This window comes from Mytilus edulis, chromosome 2 (genome assembly GCF_963676685.1).
Source record: "Mytilus edulis chromosome 2, xbMytEdul2.2, whole genome shotgun sequence".
NCBI classification, from domain to species: Eukaryota; Metazoa; Mollusca; class Bivalvia; order Mytilida; family Mytilidae; genus Mytilus; species Mytilus edulis.
In genome coordinates, this window is record NC_092345.1 from 70984575 (window position 1) to 71007866 (window position 23292).

Genomic DNA, 23292 nt, shown 5'->3' on the forward strand with positions numbered 1-23292 from the left:
AGAAGTCGTCGTCTTCGAAGGAACCAGTCTACTCGTGTAACAAATCAATGTACGAAGTATTGGAGCTGGAACATGGTGACAAAGGAGTCTATTACATCAAAGGCGACAATGGCAAATACTGGAATCTAAAAAACACAACAATCTCTCCAACTGGCACTGACCCGGAACCATTTATACTGGAATTTATGGGTCATTGTCTTTTGGCTATCCTTGCGCCAAACACAAAATATATAAATGGTGAGAAAAGTGGTGGGTTTGAAGCTACCACTCAGGTAATACAGAAATCGTGCTTGTGGCGATTCTAGGCAATACAAAGCTTTCGTTTTCCATTCTATTATCAGTTTGTATTAAAGGAATCAGAAACGAATTGTAATGTTTCTTGCATAAATTGTTTTATTTTTTTTAAAATGTGTTGTTTTTTGTTTATCTTTTATCAATTAGTAAATAGATGATAGCGCTAAGATTTAAGTCAACAGTTTAAAGTTTTGGTTTCAATAAATACTCGTGGAGCAGATACATGTTAGCTTTATTGGAATATAAAAGTATCCGGCTGGGTTTTTTAGATACAGAATCAGCATGGACTTTTACAGAGAGACAAATAGTACAACAGCATTGTATGTCCCTGTCAATTCAAAATTCAAAATGAAAATTAATAGTTTGCAGATTGAATTCTGTAAAATTTCACAGAATCATTTTCTAAACAATAACAAACTGAACTTGATACTCTAAATTCGATGGTGATCTTTTATCTAGCAGAATAAAACTTTAATATTTATGAATTGGTGCTTCTTTTTTTTTTTTATAAATAATGAACATAATATCAATTTTTCATTTTTTCCCGAAGTTTCCCTTTAATATAATTATACTTACACAATATATTGTCACCTTTGAAATATTCAAATATATAATTCATTCAAGTGAATGTTGATAATTTCTCTTTATCTAAAATATTTATATCATCAGTGTTTAGTTATTGATAAGGAAGTGTTACTTAGCAAAACTAATCACAGAAAACAATATCCTATGAAGATCAATCTGTGTCACCGTGGAATGACTAAATATATGTATCTTAATGTTGTCACATAGATAAAGAATTGCAATTATAAACTCTGATATAGTGACCGAATGATATGGCATTTTGTTTTCCCGTTCGTAAATTCAATCAAAAGCAGCGAACATTTCATACAAGTGATGGTTTACTGACTTCTCTCAGCCACTATATATAATATTTTTTTTTAGCTCACCTGGATCAATGGACAAAGTGAGCTTTTCTAGTCATTCGGCGTCCGTCGACCGTCGTCCCCGTCGTCGTCTGTTAACTTTTACAAAAATCTTCTCCTCTGAAACTACTAGGCCAAGTTTAACCAAACTGGGCCACAATCATCATTATGGTTACTAGTTTAAAAATGTGTCCGATGACCCGGCTAACCAACCAAGATGGCCGTCATGGCTAATTAGGATGCTGAAGGTTGACTTTCCCGTATCCACCCAAAATATCTCCCCGTTTCGTGTAGTAATAAAAGTTTTTAAGCCCCTTATCAACCTACAAACCTTTAAATCTGACTCAATATTCGTATTAACTTCTACATCGACATGAAAAACATTGCAAATGTAGATTGTGTAGACCATGTAGACCCTCGCTAAAGAGCGTTACTACCATCGCACTTCGTCCTAGCTGTCAACAAGATAGCATCACAAAGCCACCATCGCACCTCAGCGTGATCAATAAGGGAGCTACCATTTGATTTTTATGGCGGGGGGGGGGGGGGGGGGGGGGGGGGGGGGGGGGGGGCTAGGATGAAATTTGAAAAAATAGGCAGGACAGGAGTTCTGAGTAAAAAAAAAGGCAGGATGAGACACTTTGCAAATTAAAAGTCAGGATGACAATTTATGAAAAAAAGTCAAGACAAACTAATAAAAAAAAATGCAGGACCGAATGGAGTGAAAAATAAAAAGGCAGGACAGAGATTACAACTAAAAAAAATGCAGGACAAAATTTTTCATCCTAGCACCCCCCCCCCCCCCCCCCATAAAAATCAAATGGTAGCTCCCTAACGCACTTCATCGTCAAACCATCGTTTCTAAGCGTGACCATCGCGGTTGAGTGCAACAATTTATACTGTCCCGTTTTTTTTTAATCTAAAAAAAATGTTTTAAAGTAATTCATTCGTACGGATGTATTATCAAAAAAAAAAAAATCCCCACAAATTTGAATGTCTACTTTGCACTAAACATTTTCATTGAGTCTCGCAATGATCTGTATAAAATGACTTAAATGTTTATTTCGAGAAAAAAAATCATGAATCTTTCATTACGTCATTGCTTTGGCTAAGACTTACAAATTGAATCCTGTGCAAGTCCTTAAAAATATAATTCGATTTGCTAAAACATATGTATAATCTTAGTTATTAGTGTATATAATTTCGATATTAACACCTATATGATCATATAATGTGATATTGTATACTGCTCGAAGATAAAACAATCATATTAAATCCGTAAAGTGTCTTTAATTTAACGCTTTAGATTAATGTAAATAAAACTTCTTATCAGTTACTACTCCATTGACACGCGCAATCGATACGTAGTGACATTTACAGTTAGCTGCGCGTGCCACTCACGTTCCGGAATACCAGACGACAATGTTATTGCCAGGAGACAAAAGCTGTACGTTATCAACCTATCCGATACAGTAGTCTAAATAAGAAAGATACAATTATCAGTAGCAATAAGGTATAAACGAGACTTATTTAACAGTGTGTAGTTTCAAATATTCTTTCTCTCTATAGTTGATACTGACATGTATACTTCAATTCTGCAAGCGGTGTTCATTTATAAAAGAGTTATGTCGTGACTTTTGTAGACTAATCTAAAGCTGTTATTTTATTAATCCCGTCCCAACCAAAAAACAAACAAAGGCAACTACAACATTAAAACGACTATAAAAACATTTGGAAAAAAATTAGCTTGCAGATGTATACAACTTCAGCTAAAACTTTTAAAGTCAATATAAAAGCGACGATGTTTTATTATCTTTTATAAATTTTCCGTTTATGGACTGTGTGTGTGTGATATTGCGTTTGCGCCTTCTTCGATTTGTAGTTCCCAACTCACTCTCTATGTCCTGTTGGTACTTATTTGGCTATGCACAAGTTCATGCTATTCTCCGACTGCCTTTACGCTAAATCCGTTCGAGGTTGACGAATTAGTTCGGGTTTACAAGACATTGGACTTTTAAATTTGTAAAATAGTTATTTTTTAAATGCTTAGTACTAAATGTGCTTTGTCAAATTAACGTATACTGATTTTACACTATTGATTACTTTTGTGAATAAGAATAAGACGGCTGAGCGCTTAGAAAATGCTGAGCGTCGTATAAATCTTTTTGTGTCTGTACGTTGCCAGAAGCCTATAATCCGTGCAGTGGTTGACGCTGTTCTTGTGTGCTATCTTCGTTTTTCGTTTTTGTTGTAATATTTCTACCCGATGATTGCTTTCTTTTGAGTTGTTTATTTCTCATACCGGGGCCTGTATAGCTTTTTATTGTTTTACTCATTAACGAAGGCCGTTCTATGACCAGTACGTTATTGTTCACATATTCTTTCTTCTTTTTTTTATTTATAGTTTTCTCATTATAAATCGTACAACATCTCCGTTAGTTCAAATAATTATGACGTCTTGAAAGGCTATTATATTTTTTTTCTTTGACGCCTAAAAAAAAAGGCGCCAAAGAAAAAAAATATAATAGCCTTTCAAGACGTCATAATTATTTTGAATTAAAAAGGCCTAAAAAATAAATAAATATAATAGTCTTTCAAGACGTCATAATTATTTGGACTACATCTCCGTATACTTTTGTTTGCATTCCTTTCTATTTTTTGTCTTGGGCATAAAACTATACATACTTTATATATATATATACATGGAATTTTGATTTTTTCGAATCGTAGATGAAAATAAGTTATCATCCATTTTATATAAATATGCATATTTTCAGTATCATACATGCAACGATGATATTGTATGGCCGGATAAAGAACATCAAAACCATGTTGGACAATGTTGAATTCTCAAACCTATTTATGAAATAGGTTTAGTGTTGTTTTCACTAAACCTGTTTCATGTGCAAAATACCAACCTAACAAAATAATTTAGTTTCAAATTTCGATTGATTGACCAGTTAAAACAAATTTGGAACTCGGCTAACAAAACTCTGCTTAATGCACTGCTTACAGGCTTTTCGCGGAAAATTGGGAATTTGAAAAATATTTTGAAATTGACAATGACTGAGATATCTATACACTTTGGAATTTCTGAACTTCAAATCATTCACTCCCATTAAAAGGGGGATGGTATTATATTGACAGAATTGAAAGAAAGTGTTCTATATATATATATATGCCAGAATGGAGATATCGGAGACGAATATCACTTTATTTTTTTTTGCCCAGCTTTAAAAGATAAAAGAAAAATATTGATACCAAATAAAATAATAAGCAGGATGTGATAAAATTCACACTGTTCAACTACAAAAAACCAAAGACACTCAGACAGCTTTGCAATTTCATAAGATGTATCAACAGTAAAATTGCTCCTTCTTCTCAACCATCATTTCAACCAACTCAAACTCTTAAAACTATGTCTTATAAACATGATTGTTTACGTTACTTGTGTGTGCTTGCGTGTGCATATGATCATATTTTTATTTATTTTTAACTATTTTTTTTAATATATTTTTTAATTTAATAGTATTTAATATGTTTTTAACTTCTCTGTAACCCTTATACTTGCATGTTTTTTTTTGTGTGAGAATAAACTATGTTTTTTTTTGTGAAAATAAACTATCTATTGCATTTTGTGCAAAATATGAATTTGATATAGGAGATCATATAATCCTGCAATTTTAAAATTTGCTTCTAAATGATAAACATCTACGTCACTATGCTGGGAATTGCATTTATTATAGTCTCCCACGTTGGTGAAACATATAGTAGTGATAAAAACCTAAATTAATTTAATACAACTATTGGCATAAAAGCCCTCAAAATCAGCGCTTTGAAAATATTTTATCTTTTTTGTTCGATCCAGATCGTAAAATGACCATAATAAATTAGATAACTAGGTGCAATACACGGAATCAAACTTTTAAAACACTCTAATTACATTTGTATCCAAGAAGTTATAATCCTGTTACCCGGGATACAACACTGCGGCGCGTGCCAACTTAAAGATAAGTTGCGGAAAACACTTACTGCACAAGACGACTGTGATCAATTGTCAAATGTCCACTTCGCTACAGAATTTATCAATAAAGGTGAAGTGATATAAAAACTCATTAAACGGCAGTGAAAACTGCAGATTAATTTCGGAGTTATACGTTCTTTTTTTCTTCATTTTTAGTCTTAAACTTAAAAATACTCGATCTTATTTTTCTATAAGAGGTGTAGTGGTGTATTGAATTTTTGCTTTGTATGAAACAATTTGATTTGTCCGAACCCAAATGATTAACCAATCAGCGCGGAGGAATAACGGTAGAAGTTTTAAGACAGATGGCGTAGGTCGTACTGCGGTCGGGTATTGCTATTCGTGAAGTGGTATGTATATTTGCATAATAATTAGTGTCGTTAGCGGAGAGATATAAACTGCAAAAGTTGACATATGGGATAAAAGTAGCAGCCGAAGCAACTAAAGGAACGCACCTTTTCGTAGGAGAGTATGAGTGGTATTTCCCCGAGAAATTGGATTTAATATGCAGCACTGTTCCTGATAAGGAAAGAACGAAGTCAAAAGAAGAAATAAAAAAATGTAAGTATTAGTTTAATATCCGTATAAATGAGCATCACATTAACTAACTCATCATTTATAATTGTTACTTTTTATTATAACTGATATTTCGAAATAAAACTTTTCGTCTAAAAATACAAATAAGGAAAAAAATTATATATAATATTATATTTTTATAAAATAAACGAAAAAAAATGGGTAAAAAAATATTTAAACATCAAATTCCAGATGGATACAGATATTATCTATAATATACAGCACTTTTTTGTATTTTTTTGTGTCTTTTTTCTACATAAATTGAAAATAAATTAATTTAGATAAACATGATTATTATATTATCTCTTTTGACAAATATGCAAATATCATTCAAAATAAAAGTATATGTGAAGTTAAAAAACGAAAAATATATTATCATCTATTATATAGAAAACTATCCTTTTAGATTAAAAGAAAAGACGTGTTTTTAACTAAATTTTAATATGACAAACAAAAATTTATTAGCCAGAAAAAATATTTATGATCGTTGTAATTATATTCAACAATATATTATAATTAAATAAGTAATTGAAAGTTTACGACCCTAATTATTGGTCTTATGATATCAATGATTATTGGTCTGAAGGCATTAATTAGAAAGCCTTAACCTCAGATGAAATGACCATAACCGGAGTTTATGATCGTTTAAACATGCTGACCGTCTGGCTGAAGCAGATGGTTTACTCCTGGTTTGCCCACTTTTAATTCTACCAATTATCTATTAGTTAAGAAAACAAAAAAAAACAAAAGGTTTAATGAGCATACAATTGTATAGTCTGTTCCAACTTAGGTATATAGTTTGTAAGTGTTTTTCTAGATATTCAGGTTGTTTTTTTGTATAGAAAAATAATAAAAAAATCAAATATTTTTTCTCAGAAATTTAATATCAATTCAATCAATTCATTCAACATACATATACAGCAAATAACTAAAAAATGATATTCAGTTATAAAATTGTCTTTATGTTCATTAGTTTCTGAATGATTTTCATGATAGAAATATATTTATAAACTGAGTTCTCTTTTATTGCAAACTTTATTTAATAAATTAATTAATTTTATAAATGCATTGCATAAGGAAATAATTAAGCACAAAACAGTAATAAGGGCACTATATGTAAAATGATGAGAAATACAATCAATAATTAAAAATATTTGTTGATAAATTGAAATATTTATTCATTTAAGTACACATTTTTTTTTTAATAAAATACATTATCCTACCAAATACATGTACATATAAAATAAAGAAAATTTTTGCACATTTTCCTTGATTTAATAGCAGAATAAAATATTCTTTTTTAATTTTACAGGTAAAATAAAAGGTAAAAAATATGACTATAATTCAGAAATAAACTATAATTGTTAAAACAACAATTCCCTCTATGTTTACATATACATGTAATTAAAAGTGGGCAAACCAGGATGACACCAAACCCTGCTTGGTGTCATCCTGGTTTGCCCACTTTTAATTACATGTATGACGACTACCTTAAGACTCTAGGTGAATAATGAACTACAGGGGGCAGATGTATGGCTATCGTTGGGTCATTTTGATGAAATATATTTGAGATAATCTTGCATAAATTTAAATTTATAATATGTTTATATGCAATTTTTTAACCAGCCATTCATTGCAATGGACCTTCAGATGACATATTCAATTGACCACAGCCCCACAAGAAAGAATGCTTAAAGTAGTCAACTTATACGATATATTTTAACACTATTGGAACATAATCAATTTGCAAATATAATTAGATTTTTCTTACTAGATATATCTTTTCTGACCTAGCTTTATACACTTGTGTATATGCGTTATTTGAGGTAAATGATTCTTATTATGCTATACACTGTTAACACATACAATGTAACGCATTTCTAATATTGGTATAAATTCTTTAGCATTGAGAAATTTAAATAAAATATACACATTCAGTAATCGTCACTTATTTGTTATTTTGACTGCACATTCTTTTTGTTTCTCTATTACACGGATAAATGTTAGGAGAGTGTTGGAATAAGCGTCAAATTTCTTAAAGAATATATTAAATATATTTGAAAGACAGTAACTTTTGACAACAACCCAGTAAAAAAACTTAAAGTTTCCTAGAAATACCCCACGAGTAAACAATTTTCTGTGTTAAGTTTTAAGATAAGATAAATGCTAATTTAACGTTGTCGTCTTTAGTTTAATTATACAGGGTTTGAAAAAGTTCTACCTTTCTGACACCCCCTTGTAATATACTAAAAACCTAAATCCGATTTTATGAGTGTTCAAATCATAATCTTCAAAAAAGTTGATTAACGTATTTTTCAAGTAGAAACATAAACAAATACACGAAAAAAAATAAAAATTTTGAAATATAGAAAATTCCTTATTAGAAACGCCAATGTTGTAGTTTCTGCAAATATCAGATTTTTTTGTTATATTAAATGTATTACACATAGATTATACATTATTGTGGGCTCCTAAGGACTGAACAACGGTTAAACATTATCGTGTCCGCTCTAAGATGACTATTGGTGACTATAAAGATGGGTTACACAACAGTTATACATGGTGGTACAATAATTATACATTATGGTGTCCTCTCTAAGATGGATGACACAATAGTTATACATTATGGTGTCCTCTCTAAGATGGATGACACAATAGTTATACATTATGGTGTCCTCTCTAAGACGGATGACACAATAGTTATACATTATGGTGTCCTCTCTAAGATGGATTACACAATAGTTATACATTATGGTGTCCTCTCTAAGATGGATTACACAATAGTTATACATTATGGTGTCCTCTCTAAGACGGATTAAACTATAGTTATACATTATGGTGTCCTCTCTAAGATGGATGACACAACCGTTATACATGGTGGTGTCCTCTCTAAGATGGATGGCACAATAGTTATACATTATGGTGTCCTCTCTAAGATGGATGACACAATAGTTATACATTATGGTGTCCTCTCTAAGATGGATGACACAATAGTTATACATTATGGTGTCCTCTCTAAGACGGATTAAACAATAGTTATACATTATGGTGTCCTCTCTAAGATGGATGACACAATAGTTATACATTATGGTGTCCTCTCTAAGATGGATGACACAATAGTTATACATTATGGTGTCCTCTCTAAGATGGATGACACAATAGTTATACATTATGGTGTCCTCTCTAAGATGGATTACACAATAGTTATACATTATGGTGTCCTCTGAGTCTCTAAGACGGATTAAACAATAGTTATACATTATGGTGTCCTCTCTAAGATGGATTACACAATAGTTACACATTATGGTGTCCTCTCTAAGATGGATGACACAATAGTTATACATTATGGTGTCCTCTCTAAGATGGATTACACAATAGTTATACATTATGGTGTCCTCTGAGTCTCTAAGACGGATTAAACAATAGTTATACATTATGGTGTCCTCTCTAAGATGGATTAAACAATAGTTATACATTATGGTGTCCTCCCTAAGATGGATGACACAATAGTTATACATTATGGTGTCCTCTCTAAGATGGATGACACAATAGTTATACATTATGGTGTCCTCTCTAAGATGGATGACACAATAGTTATACATTATGGTGTCCTCTCTAAGACGGATGACACAATAGTTATACATTATGGTGTCCTCTCTAAGATGGATTACACAATAGTTATACATTATGGTGTCCTCTCTAAGATGGATTACGCAATAGTTATACATTATGGTGTCCTCTCTAAGACGGATTAAACAATAGTTATACATTATGGTGTCCTCTCTAAGATGGATGACACAATAGTTATACATTATGGTGTCCTCTCTAAGATGGATGACACAATAGTTATACATTATGGTGTCCTCTCTAAGATGGATGACACAATAGTTATACATTATGGTGTCCTCTCTAAGATGGATTACACAATAGTTATACATTATGGTGTCCTCTGAGTCTCTAAGACGGATTAAACAATAGTTATACATTATGGTGTCCTCTCTAAGATGGATTACACAATAGTTACACATTATGGTGTCCTCTCTAAGATGGATGACACAATAGTTATACATTATGGTGTCCTCTCTAAGATGGATTACACAATAGTTATACATTATGGTGTCCTCTGAGTCTCTAAGACGGATTAAACAATAGTTATACATTATGGTGTCCTCTCTAAGATGGATTAAACAATAGTTATACATTATGGTGTCCTCCCTAAGATGGATGACACAATAGTTATACATTATGGTGTCCTCTCTAAGATGGATGACACAATAGTTATACATTATGGTGTCCTCTCTAAGACGGATTAAACAATAGTTATGCATTATAGTGTCCTCTCTAAGATGGATTAAACAATAGTTATACATTATGGTGTCCTCTCTAAGATGGATGACACAATAGTTATACATTATGGTGTCCTCTTTAAGACGGATTAAACAATAGTTTTTACTATATAAATCCTCGGTTATACATATTATAGTGTCCTCCCTTAGATAGATTACATACAAATTATACAAAATGGCTGGGACTATTATACGTTAGTATAATAGTCCCAGATAATGATGTCCTCTCTAATATCGATTACACAATGGTTATACTTTGTGGTGTCCTCTCTAATATGAACCACGCATTAGTTAAACATTATGATGTCTAAGATGAATGACATTGACTGATTGATGGTTCGTTGCTTAACGCCCAGTGGCAAATATTTCATGCATGTTCAGGACGAGAATATTAAAGTTAATAATAAATACTATAGGTAGGTCTTGTAATAATAGAGGCCATCCGGGATGATGGTCGCGGAAATTCGGACTGCCACTGGAAAATGGGGGTATATTAGATAGGTGACATAGAAGAATTACCGTGACAATAGCAATACATCAAGTTATGATGTCCTCTGTAACCATATTTGTTAAATGGGTATATATTTTTAATCTTCTGCAAGAAAATTGTAATACATACGATTCGACCATTAATGTAGGCCCTATTTTTTATTTATTAAAAGGCCACTCGTTCGCACCAAGTTATTTTTAACGTAAATATTTACATGTGTGTCTGTAACGAATACAAAGAAATACGTAGACCCTTGTTTAAATCTTCGTTTTCTCAATCATCGTAGACCCATATTATTACGATCTTTTAATGTTAATTTATTGCAGAACGAAAAAGATTGGGATAATTAAGACTAATTCTCCATAGCTCTGTATTCCTGATTTATTGGTCATTTTATTTCCTTTCCGATAATGTCCTGTATAACTGTAGTCATTTTTATGGTCATCCAACCAAATAAACAACATCCATGACATTGGCGATTGTTTGTATTAGGAGATTTATAAAAATTCAAAGATTTTATCAAAGCAGATGCTGGGATTAACACCTATGTCCTCTGGTGCCTCGAGGACAGAAGATGTTCGGTCTCGTGTCGACGACATGGTCTCGTGAGATTAGAATTAGACAAGCACCTGTAATTAATTATTGATACAATAATACCAATTGTCACGTAGAATCGGGCTTCATTTCTTTGATCATTGTCGGATTTTTATTGTAAATAAGTCAATTTTTGTTAATATTTTACATTTTAATCAGTCAAATGTCAGTTATTTTATCTTAAGGTTGTAATTCGAAACAAGTCTAAATTACTTTAAAATCTCAAAGGTCTAATAATAAAGCGTTATACAATTACAGTTGAAAGATTTAAGCACGCAAAGAATGACGGAAAATATAGATTGTGCCTTTAATTAAGATGCTAATTTAATATTCCTGTTTTTATCCAAAATATCAAATTAATGCCCCAAAAAATGCAAAGAAAATGTATATATGTTAAATCAATCCCTAATAGATAACAAAGGATGAAAATAATCCGGAAACTTGCGTCTTGTAATTTTTTGAAGCAGGTTCGTTATCGTAATAGGAACAAACTTGTTTTTGCATGGATAGTCATACCATGCAATCACCTATATATCAACTCTTGCACACAGTTTCTTAAATATGATTAAGATACACATTCTTTGCGAATAAACGCCAGTTCTAAAAGTAAAGACAAACTCGTTAAAAATGTATAACGTGAAAGTCCATCGAGATTTATGTGTCTGTTGTATACCCATGAATCCACCCTACAACATTTTCATTTACTGGGTAATTTCCATCATATGACTCATTATTCTTATGGTTAACATGTACAATTGAGATCATCGCGATTAAGAATTAATGTAGAGAAAAAGTCTTTCTGAACTTTAGAAGCACAATGCACACTGGGCCAGCTAATACAAACGAGGAAGAAAAAAGGTCATCGCTATGACTCAATAGTTGATTCATCTCTCCTAGGACCTTTAACAATATTAAGATAGTCAATGATAATTTTACCATTACTAAGTGTTAAATTTCCAGTTTTTCTCTGGTTTATGGATATTAATTGTATTTATTATCAAAGTCCAAAATATTTTATGAATACCCCTTGAGGTTCGTTGATAGAGATCGTCCATCGATACAAACAAAGGAACCATTTGCCAATGATATCGTTTTAATTCAATCCTTTTATCCTTCCCCACTCTGTATCTTTCCCCTGAGGATATTACCATGAAGAAAAAAAAACTTTCACTTCTGATAAAATGATAAAAGTTTTAACAAAGAAAAAACCCCAAGAAATAGATGTATTGCATATGAACCGTCATTGGTAATTGGTCAATATTTTATAAATAGTCCACCCTCATAGAAAAATTAAGTCAAACTAAATTATTATTAGAACTTTCATGCAGACATACCCGAATCATTTGATTTGGTGTAGAAGAATTGCTAATTATAGGCTCATCACCGGCATAGGAAAGGGATGTTCATTAATTTGGCTGTTCTGGACATTCAGGGTTCGACGGTACTATGTATACCGTGACTTAATCTTTCACAGAGATAACACCATTTTAAAACGTGAAATTTCTCTTCTTTTGCCTCCTATAATGGACGATTTTCGATCTTGTACACTATGCGTACATGTTCTGTCTCTATATGATCAATATAAATATACGTAAAAGGAAAAGAGTACAAAGATTTTGTAACATCTTAATGGATTTCAACGAATAGCAACAGTGTAGAGGGTCTTGAAATATATTGTTGTAAACATTCAGACCCGATACAATTCATTCATGTTAACACTACCACTTGTGATCGATTCCAAATGTTTTATACATTCCAGACTGTTAATTCGTATGGTATTGGTTTGCGGCTGATGTCTTTGATATATTCTGAACTATTTGCCACTGAACGTTTAGCACCCAGCAATCAATCAGTTTTATTTTGTTCCAAAATGCATGCGCTTAACATGCAATAATGCGAAAACCAATCGTTGCTTCATATGGAGTCCTTGTTGGGATCGTTTCATTTACTATCTAATTAAAGAGGGGTTGCCAATTTCCCCATAACTTTTATTTCACCCCGTTTTCAAAATCTAAAAATCGATGCAATATATACTATAATTTATTTTAACATGAAAGCGTATAAACAATATGCTAAACAGTATTTTTCAACATTCATAATAGTCAACAATTCGACATAACATTCTTCCCATTGCCGATGTGTCTTCTGCCCTAAATCGTTTCATTATTTTCTGTGACATAAACTTACAAGTTTTAAATAAATTTGTTACATTTTAAATGAATGAACAACGCCCATTTATGAAACCGAAATGTTTTAATTTGTATCTAGGGTTATTTGATATTAATTCCTCTTAAATTTAAATATAAATTACAATAAATAATAGCAGTAAATAGACAATTTCCCAGAATTTAAATTCATCTCATGTTTTGCTCGGTTGATGCTCAGTACGGATTACATATTTTCATCGGAGAATGAAATATATATTGTCACTCTAAATGCAATGTGATATTTTGATACATTTTACCGAATAGCGTTCAATATTAACGTAAATCGTATTAATAAAGGTTATATCTCTATAAACCGACAAATTATCTGACATATGGGAAAACATTTCTCCTGAGCAGGAATTGATTTATAATATGTACTACCTGCTCTTTGTCATTTAAATTCATAGCAGTTGTAATCACCCTACTCAATTTTAATATCAAATGTTTAATTCTATATAATAATTATAAAACCTAATTCCTCCATCATTTTATAATTCATTTTCGGTTGAAGCGCCTGTTATAAATGTTGTTTGTTGACAAAAATGAACAGATGGGACAATTTATAAAAATCAACATCCTCATCAAATCATTCTCTCGTTTTATGACGTAATTTCACGCGCAGCAGACTTGCTACTACTTTTCTGTTCATCTTGAAAAAAGTCACATATGTCGATGTAAAAACATTCTGTTACAATTAGTTATATTAAATTTATAACTGGGTTTTAGTAGTCAAATATTGAGTCAATTTCATTTGGTAAACTTAAAATATACACGATATTCATATTCATACACATACAGTGTATCCCAAAACTCTAACAAAGTTGATCGGAACTTAATAAAAGGAGCATTCCTTAAAACAGATTTAATACACAGGCACTTGGGTATATGATACAGATTTATTTTTGGATTTCTGTTGTTGATTAAAATATTCCATTTTCCATATTTATAATACATATCTATCACTTCTGTGCATGTCTTACCTAGTTTCGAGTGATTCTCAGTATGGATAGTAAAACTGAGTATTTTCTCTGGGTCGTTTAAATCACTCGAAACTAAGTAAGACATGCACAGAAGTATCGATATATATGTATTATAAATATAGAAAATTGAATATTTTAATCAACAACAAAGAAATAAAAAAAACCCATCTGTATCATATACCCAAGCGCCTGTGATTTAACACAGAAACAGTGTAGCGTCTAGACTTACGTATAATTCAATCTAATTAAAATAAAGATCTCTTGATTTCGTTATACTACGTTATACCTGTCTCTGGTTATACTACATATGAGCTAACGAAATCAGAGATCTATATTTGAATTTGATTGATGTTTTTAAAATAGTTATTTTTTTTTTAACTCGTTCACATACTTTGCATAATTCCCTCCTTTTTCGAAAGTTTTTAATTTGTATTTTCTTCTATGTAATTTTCTATTGCAAATGTCATATATGGATGGAAATACTAAAGCTCTGATTTCATATGTTATTTAATTAACATTACATCATGTGAATTGCTTGTCTTCTCTTACAAATAAAACTTCATGTGAGTACGATGTTTTGCTTCTACGCAGTCCAAATAGATTTAACTTATAAAAAAGAAGATGTGGTATGATTGCCAATGAGACAACTATCCACAAAAGACCAATATGACACAGACTAGAGGGGCGAAAGATACCAGAGGGACAGTCAAACTCATAGATCGATTGATTTATATTCTTTATGATTGTAACTATGATTTACTTTGTTTAAAGCCTGTACTTCATTTTTTATCCCCTCACTGAAAATCAGGCGACAGTTGATTGGTCATTTTCACAACTGCCTTATTTTTATGAGATTTTGACCTTTAGTTGGTGTTATTCAAATGCAGCCAACCATAACTAGATATGTCATTTAAGGAAATAAAATATTTCATTATCTATTGTAAACGACATCTTTAAACATATGAAAAAGGTTTTCTTAAATCGTTTGTCGCGTGCCATCAGTCAACTATTCACTTGATTAGGCATGTTTGCAATTCAAAGGAGTTTATTAATCTGCAAAATGTAAAGGATAAGACATTTGATGCAAAATATTTGTTGACATTAAGTGGACTTGTTTGACAAAATTGTCCTTCCGTTATCTATCTTTCGGGAAAACATGCCATTCAGCAGGCGTCAAAATTGCTATTTGTAATGTTTATTAGTTTGACACGCGACGTCGCGTGTAGGTCACGTGTTATAATCCATTCAAAAAATTTTTAAGAATAGGTTAGCTACAAATTTAATATAATGTGTCTACTAAACTTCGGAAGGAAGTGAAGTTAACCTTTTATTGCAATCAATTACTAAATATCACAACACCTAACCACAAAGAACGACCACCCGTTCTGAAGGGATATAATAACTCTCACACGTGTTACATGGAATGGTCAATAAAATTTATTTTCTAAATTGTATCATAATGCTTAGTACGACTGAATCAAAATCGGGTTCACCGAGAAGGGAGAGATTTAATCTTATCTTTTTATTTTTCGTAAAATACAATTTTCCGAATTAAAAAAACCCACCTTTTATCCAGAGATATGATCAGAAGTATATATACTTATATCGTGCCACGCGCTGAAAGAAACAGGGTATAACTATAGGAATATATAGTTTTATTTATTGTTTAAGTAAGTTAATATTTCATAAATCATAGTTAAAGCCCCGACCAGTGTTCTTTACATGTAGAATCTATGTAAAATATAACAAACGGTGTTAGGTAGTCATGGAAATTTAGGATATGTAGGGAAACTGAACAGGACTATATTTTTATTTTCAAAAGTAATAAATAATTCCTTTTTTATTTGTACTGGTACATTTTTGATGATTCGCCGTTTAATTTAAAGAAACTTATTGAATAAGCGGAGCTAAACCTTTTCCAACGATTTAATTCATGGATGCAGAATATCATTTTTAATGATAATAATAACTAAATATATAAACAAGAAACTGAGGTGACCAGTGCCACCATATAACCAGCAGCTTAGTAAATGTCACGAAATGTTTAATATTATAACTGTCATTGACTTCCTCGTCACAATAGTGAAGTGTTTGTTTGACATATTTGGTCAAAATCGATTTAATTTTATCAAAGGATTTAGCGTAAAATTAAATACAGATCTGAATCTTTACGTAAACAACGATTGCTACGTGATTTACCGTTATTTCCGATACTCCTCTTTACGCATGCTCAAACATCACATTTGGTACTGTCTGAACAGATGGCCTCTCTGAATAACAAACAGAAAGAAGTGTTGGTCCGTACTCAAGTGCTTAACAATAAACGTAGAAATGATTTGATTTAAAGCTCCGTGTCTTAATGAAGTCAAATTTCTTTTGAAAGTCTCAATAGGACCTGTTATAGATTGATAATTGATTCATGGTTGAATAAAAAGTTAACGGTATTCGGAAAGATGAATGATCTCCGGAACAAAATAAAGAAACACGGTATTGAGAGCTTGCTAATTACAAAATGGGTATTTATGATCATTCAATTAATTTTATTTTTGATGTCTTTCGGTGAATAAATTTCTCCACAAAAATCTGTCAAATAATGAACAATCGTCGTTTAATCACTGATTAAACTAAAATCCAAGAAAAAGTAACAGACCTTGTCATGCATCAAACGATTTTGAAATCAAAACTGAACGTAAGGGAGCAAGGGTTTTGTTTTAAATTTTAAAAAATTCTTAAGGGAAGCTTAAAATATTTTGTTTTGAAAACTTGATTTATCTAAAAACTCAAAAGTTATAATCATCAAATTCCGTGAATCAGGAAATGAATTGAATTAGTACAAACATCTCTTTTCATATTGAATCAAACTACGATGTTTGACTATGAATTTAAATACTTAGTATGACCATGAGTCAAAATACTAAGTATGACTTTGAATTAAAATACTTTGTATGACTATGAATCAAAATACTTAGGTCATCCTAGCAAAATGATACGGGATCATTAATTTTTCGTGGATTTAGTTTGTACTTCAGAAATAATTTCATTGAAACAAAGTTTTGTTTCCTGATTCTATTATCCATACATTTGAAAGGTTTAAAACAGTTAGTGATGTTTTCCAAATATTTCTTGAAAAATTTAAGATTACAACACTGAAAGTATAATTTTCTTTTAAAATGCATGTACAACCCATGTATGATTTATTATACCATTTCTACCAACATGCAATAAAAATTGAAAATAAGAAGTACAGGATTAAAGTGATAAGTTTTGTATCGGTTATTTCATCAGCAAATTTATTTTTTAATCAAAAAGACCTTCTAGTATAAAATATTTGAGCAAATTTTTACAAAGAAATTACTCATAAGGATAGCGTAGAAAGAGAAACTGCATACGAATAGACTGTCATCGCCACCTCGGACAATTGACTAAAGTACATATATTAATCATTTACACTTGAAAAAATACAACACCATTATGTTTTCTTTGTTACAAATGAACAGTTGCAAACATAAACAATAGAATACTGTGTCAAAGCAGATATCTTGTAACAACGAATTTTTATTTTATTTTAGAAATCATGCCTTGTAAGTCCATATCAGATTTAGAGAAAGAGATAGAGGAACTCGAAAAGCTAGAAGTTGCAGGTTTGCTAGAGGAAGGTAACGACGATGATTCGTCTGATTTAGATGAAGGAAGCGAAAATGACGAATATGACCTCGAAAAGCAAAAGAAAAAGAAGAATAAAAACGAAGCGAAGGAAGGAAGTCCCGAGCAGAAAACACCAAAGAAAAGGGGACCAAAAAAGAAAAAGATGACAAAAGCAAGATTGGCAAAGCTACGTCTGAGAAGAATGAAGGCAAACACACGTGAAAGAAACAGGATGCACGGACTGAATGATGCTCTTGATATTTTACGTGAACATGTGCCATGTTACTCAAAAACTCAAAAACTATCAAAAATAGAAACCCTCCGACTTGCCAGAAATTACATAAGTGCCTTAGCTGAAATTCTAAAAACAGGACAAAAACCGGACAGTATTTCTTTTGCCAAATCGTTATCAAAAGGTTTATCACAAAATACGATGAATTTAGTTGCTGGTTGTCTACAACTTAACCCGAGGACACTATTACCAGAGTCTGCCTTTGGAAAACCATACCAATTTTACTATAACAATTCCTTCGATTATCCTAATTCTCCAAATGGCAACAACATTTCGTTTTCGAATTCATTTCCGATTTGTTCTCAGAACGGACAATATCCACAAATTCCAAACGACCTTGACGATGGTCAACCGTTGTCTCATTATCCGTTGTCACCAGTCCACAATTCAATAGTTCCGTCACAAGGCGTTTCGCAACCAATTTGTTTTGATAACATGCGAAATACTAGTCCATTGCAAGCCCAAACAGCAAACGCATCTCTTCAGTACGAGGCTGTAACTTCTTCATACTACATGCGCTGTGATAATGTAATAGACAATTTCAGTTGTAATATGTCTCGTGCTGCTCTCCCAACAACACAACAATCATCTTTCAATTCTACTGCTGTCCCAGAATGCAATTCGTACGTCCTCTTGGATGATATACCAGATATCGTAATGGATACAAACAGTCACATGACAAATTCATCGTCCAATATTTTTATCTAAGTATTCAGTAGTGAAATAATATTTATTACTACTTCATTTATTTCATAAGTGAAGTTGATTATCTAGATCTTTCTTACATTTACTTTAACATTCATGAAAGAAAACTGAAAAGACAGCCACTACGAGTTCCAGCCGTCCAATTTCATGTCATTGTTTCCAAACATTGAGTTCTGCAAGAATATGCATATTTACAGAGAAATTAATTGCATTAACTTCATTGATGGATTGCAATAGAATTTTTTTTTATATAATTTTCGAACAATTTTGATAAAAAAAAGTGTATAGAAATATCAGAAGATGTTTTTAATAGAATTATAGAACACAGAAGATTACACTGCGTGTAGTCTGGATGACACAGTCTGGTCTGGTATTTTGGTAGAATGTACGGTTGTGACCATTTTAGGAATATATTCATTATCTGGCTTTATGTCATCAAATTATAGAAATCGACTTGCCAATAACTCTACTTATTTTCGTTATTCATTTGTCATTTTTTTATTTGTAATCACGCGTGTTATATTTGATATAAAATCACTTTTATGTGCCTTCTCATTTATAATGTATGTTTTAATTATACATTTTTAACATTTACATGTACTTGTATCACGATTGTGCCTGTCAAACTTGCAGCAAACAAATTCTAGTCACAAAGTCACATTTATTTATATCTGTATATTTTGCTATAAGTATTTGATATTATATTGAATAAATTTACATGTTCTAACTATCAAAGTAGTTGGTTATTAAAAAATATTCTTCCGTATATAAAAGCTTATAATTTATCCCGCTATTACATCAAAGTTCTAAAAGACAATGAGAAAAGCAGGCTGTAATGGGCAGTTGTTCCGAAATATGAGCAAACACATAATACTACGAAGTATTACTTAACAAAAAACAATAGTACAAAGTGTTTAACAACAATCTTTATGAAAGAGTAATAACTAGTTAAAAATGATGCAGGGGGAAATAATAAAAATACATCAAATATCAGTTCTAAAAGCTGCGACACTACAAACATTTTTCCATTTAACCTTATTTTTTCCACCTTACTTATTATGGGAAATATCGAGAGGCATCTGATTGGAAGCGTTATCTTTTAGAGTAAGCAACTGGAACTAAATTTATATGCTGATGATGAAGATATTTTCTGTCTCGCCTACGACGAAACTTACAGAAAGCTAGACATAAGACTTACAATCCGGCACCGGTGGCGTAAACTCTTTGTATCAAGTTTTACATTTCAATTGTGGAATACTACCAAGATTCAGCATTAAGCAGTTACCGTCTGTCTTAAAATGTCAATTGTTCTTGACTTTATTTTCATAGTTTGACGACTGCTTTAAAACAAATGCAAAGGTTTTTTTGTCGTGTGAATTTCTCATTTGTTATAAATAATAGGATAACTATATTTGGTAAATGAATTCATTGCAAGTCCTATATATAAGAATAAGGAGATGTGGTATGATAGCCAACGAGACAATTATCCACCAAAGTTCAAATAAAGTGAATATAAGAAATTTTAGTCAACCGAACATGCTTCAGCAATACGAGAAACCCATATAGTCGGCTTTAAAAGGCCTTGGCATGAAAAATATGAAACAATTCAATTTAGAAAACAAACGGCCTAATATAAAATATAACAATTTAGTACTACGAAAAGCAAATGAACCAACGATAACCACTGCACGGACTACATGATCCTGATTTGGGACTGACAACTACATAATGTGGGGTTAAACTAGTATGCAGGCACCAAATCCTGTCCCTAACCTGGGACAGTGGTTTAACAGTTACTGTACAACATAAGAATTCACAATATGATAAACTCATCATAGATACCAGGATTAAATTTTATATTTACGCCAAACGCGCGTTTCGTCTACAAAAGACTCATCAGTGACACTCGAATCCAAAAAAGTTAAAAAGGCCAAGTAAAGTACGAAGTTGAAGAATCAGTTGAAAAGGGCTTAATTTCTCCAGATCGATTCAACCAAGTAACAAAAACACAAACCGGGCGTGTCAGCGTATCAATACACCCCCAACAAAATGACCCTTATTACAGATCAGAGTACTCGATGATACTGACAGCTACTAAGTTTAAATATAATAAAGAAGATGTGGTATGATTGCCCATCAATGAGACAGCTCTTCACAAGAGACTAAATTATACAGAAATTGACAACTAGGGATCACCGTACGGCCTTCAACAGTGCCCATAGTCAGCTATAAAAGGCCCCGAAATGACAAATGTAGATCAATTTTAACGAGAGAAGTAACAGCCTAATCAATGTACGAAAATGAACGAAAAACAAATATGTAACACAGCAGCAAATGGTAACCACTGAATTAAAGGCTCCTGACTTGTGACGAAATATCAATACAGATTGTGGCGGGATTAAACATGTTAGTGGGATCTCAACCCTCACCTTACACGGGACAGTGGTGTAACAGTTCAACATAAGAACGAACTATAAAAATCAGCTTACAAAAGGTTTAACTCATCAGATGGATACACAAAGAAATACATCTAACAAAAACACAGAGTAGACGCGAATGATTGCTCGAGTTAAATTCTGACATCAGATTTTCTTGATTTATTCTGAATTTCCTATAGTGATGTCATGAAAAAAGGGGACCATGACTGATGTCGCCATATATAAAGAACACAACATTCATCAAATCTGTAAAAAGGAAGGATACAACTCATAAGAGACTGAAGCCTCCATTGATACTCGTGTATTACGTGTATAACAATATTTCTTCTATCTCAATAGTTCAATTTTAATTATTTAAAAAGCTCGGCAAGCCTCGCGCTTTATATATTAAAATTAAACTGTCTCGAGTTGAGAAATATTGTAATGCGCTTGTTGCAGTGGATACATGTTTTCAGATCTTGCATTGTTGTTTTTACTATTCTCTTTATGTTCTTTTGAACAACACATACAATAGGGTAATCAGATCATATAACGACAGTAACTTCTATATAGATCAAACAAACAGTTTCAACAATGGTGACTTATTTGTATATCTTCTCAATTTCAGTTTCAGGTAATGTGTATACAAAAAACAAAATTGAGATACAAATGACCAAAAACACAAGATTCAAATAACTAATTGTTCAGTAGAATTAAGTGTTTTCTTCGAATACATAAAGTGTGTATGTCTATAATTGATCATCATTAGCTCGTTTTAGTGAAATAGTCAAGTATGTACCCATTTGTATGTACTATATAGGTATAAAGGCAAGAACACAGTTTACAAATTTAAAAATCTAAATTCAAAACAGAAGTGTGTAATTTGAAACAGAGATGAAGAAGAATGTTTTTAGTTTGATTATGTGATATATGTTTGTGTTCAGTAGCTAATATTACATGCATTTTAAGACTTGAAAAATTGATAAAACATAATACAGGTGAGTTCTGCAATGGAGTGACTTGAATAAATGACAGGCATTTCCACTGCTGATATAATGGTACATTTGTATGTTGCATAGATACAGACATATTGCCTTCCAGCAGACCCCATATTTCCTTACAAACGAAGATCGTGACACTCTCTGTACATGAGTCTTCATAATGTCCATATGAAGAAAAATGCGTATTTATACACACTGCACTGCCAAGTGTATTCCCTTCGAAAACATGGTTCTGGCCATTAAAAGACGTGTTTGGGTGTGATGCAAATATATGAGTATATATCAATGCTGCAAAGGAATTCTTGGGTCCCTAACATCAGATGAATTTAAGGCGGTAGTAGTTTACTGATGTTAACAAAATTGTGATGTCGGCCAATAAGAGAAAATAAAAATAACGAAAGATTTAAAACCTGAGGGAAACGCATGAACTCCATAGTAGTAAGAGAGACTGGATGAGTTGACTGGTGACGCTTGTCCTGCTTTCAATGCACCACCCACCATGCGAAGGTCTGCGTCAGCCTGTTGAATGTTGACAATCTGGTTTATATATACTTTTGATAAAAAAAATATTAACAATTCAAAAAAATGGCATAGCTTTTGTTCCCGCACGCATGGTTCCGACTCAGAGCAAGTCAGCGCTTTCGAGATAATTCATTTGAAAGTTAAACACGAAAAAAAACCCTCATAGAATCGCATTTACACCAACAGTCTAAAACATGAACGTCACCCTAATCATGATTAGTTACTTTGAAGTTTTGGGAACACATGAAAAAGAAGATATGCGTGAGTGTGATT

The 23292-nt window shown here is 31.9% G+C and overlaps 1 protein-coding gene across 1 annotated transcript; it reads left to right on the forward strand.

The window, feature by feature from the left end:
• The first annotated feature begins 5543 nt into the window (after positions 1-5543).
• On the forward strand, positions 5544-19808 carry LOC139512831 (neurogenic differentiation factor 6-A-like). Its single transcript, XM_071300764.1, has 2 exons — positions 5544-5805; positions 18007-19808. Exon 2 carries the CDS (start codon positions 18012-18014, stop codon positions 19080-19082), a length of 1071 nt encoding a protein of 356 aa, XP_071156865.1. The 5' UTR covers positions 5544-5805; positions 18007-18011; the 3' UTR covers positions 19083-19808.
• The last annotated feature ends 3484 nt before the right edge of the window (positions 19809-23292 follow it).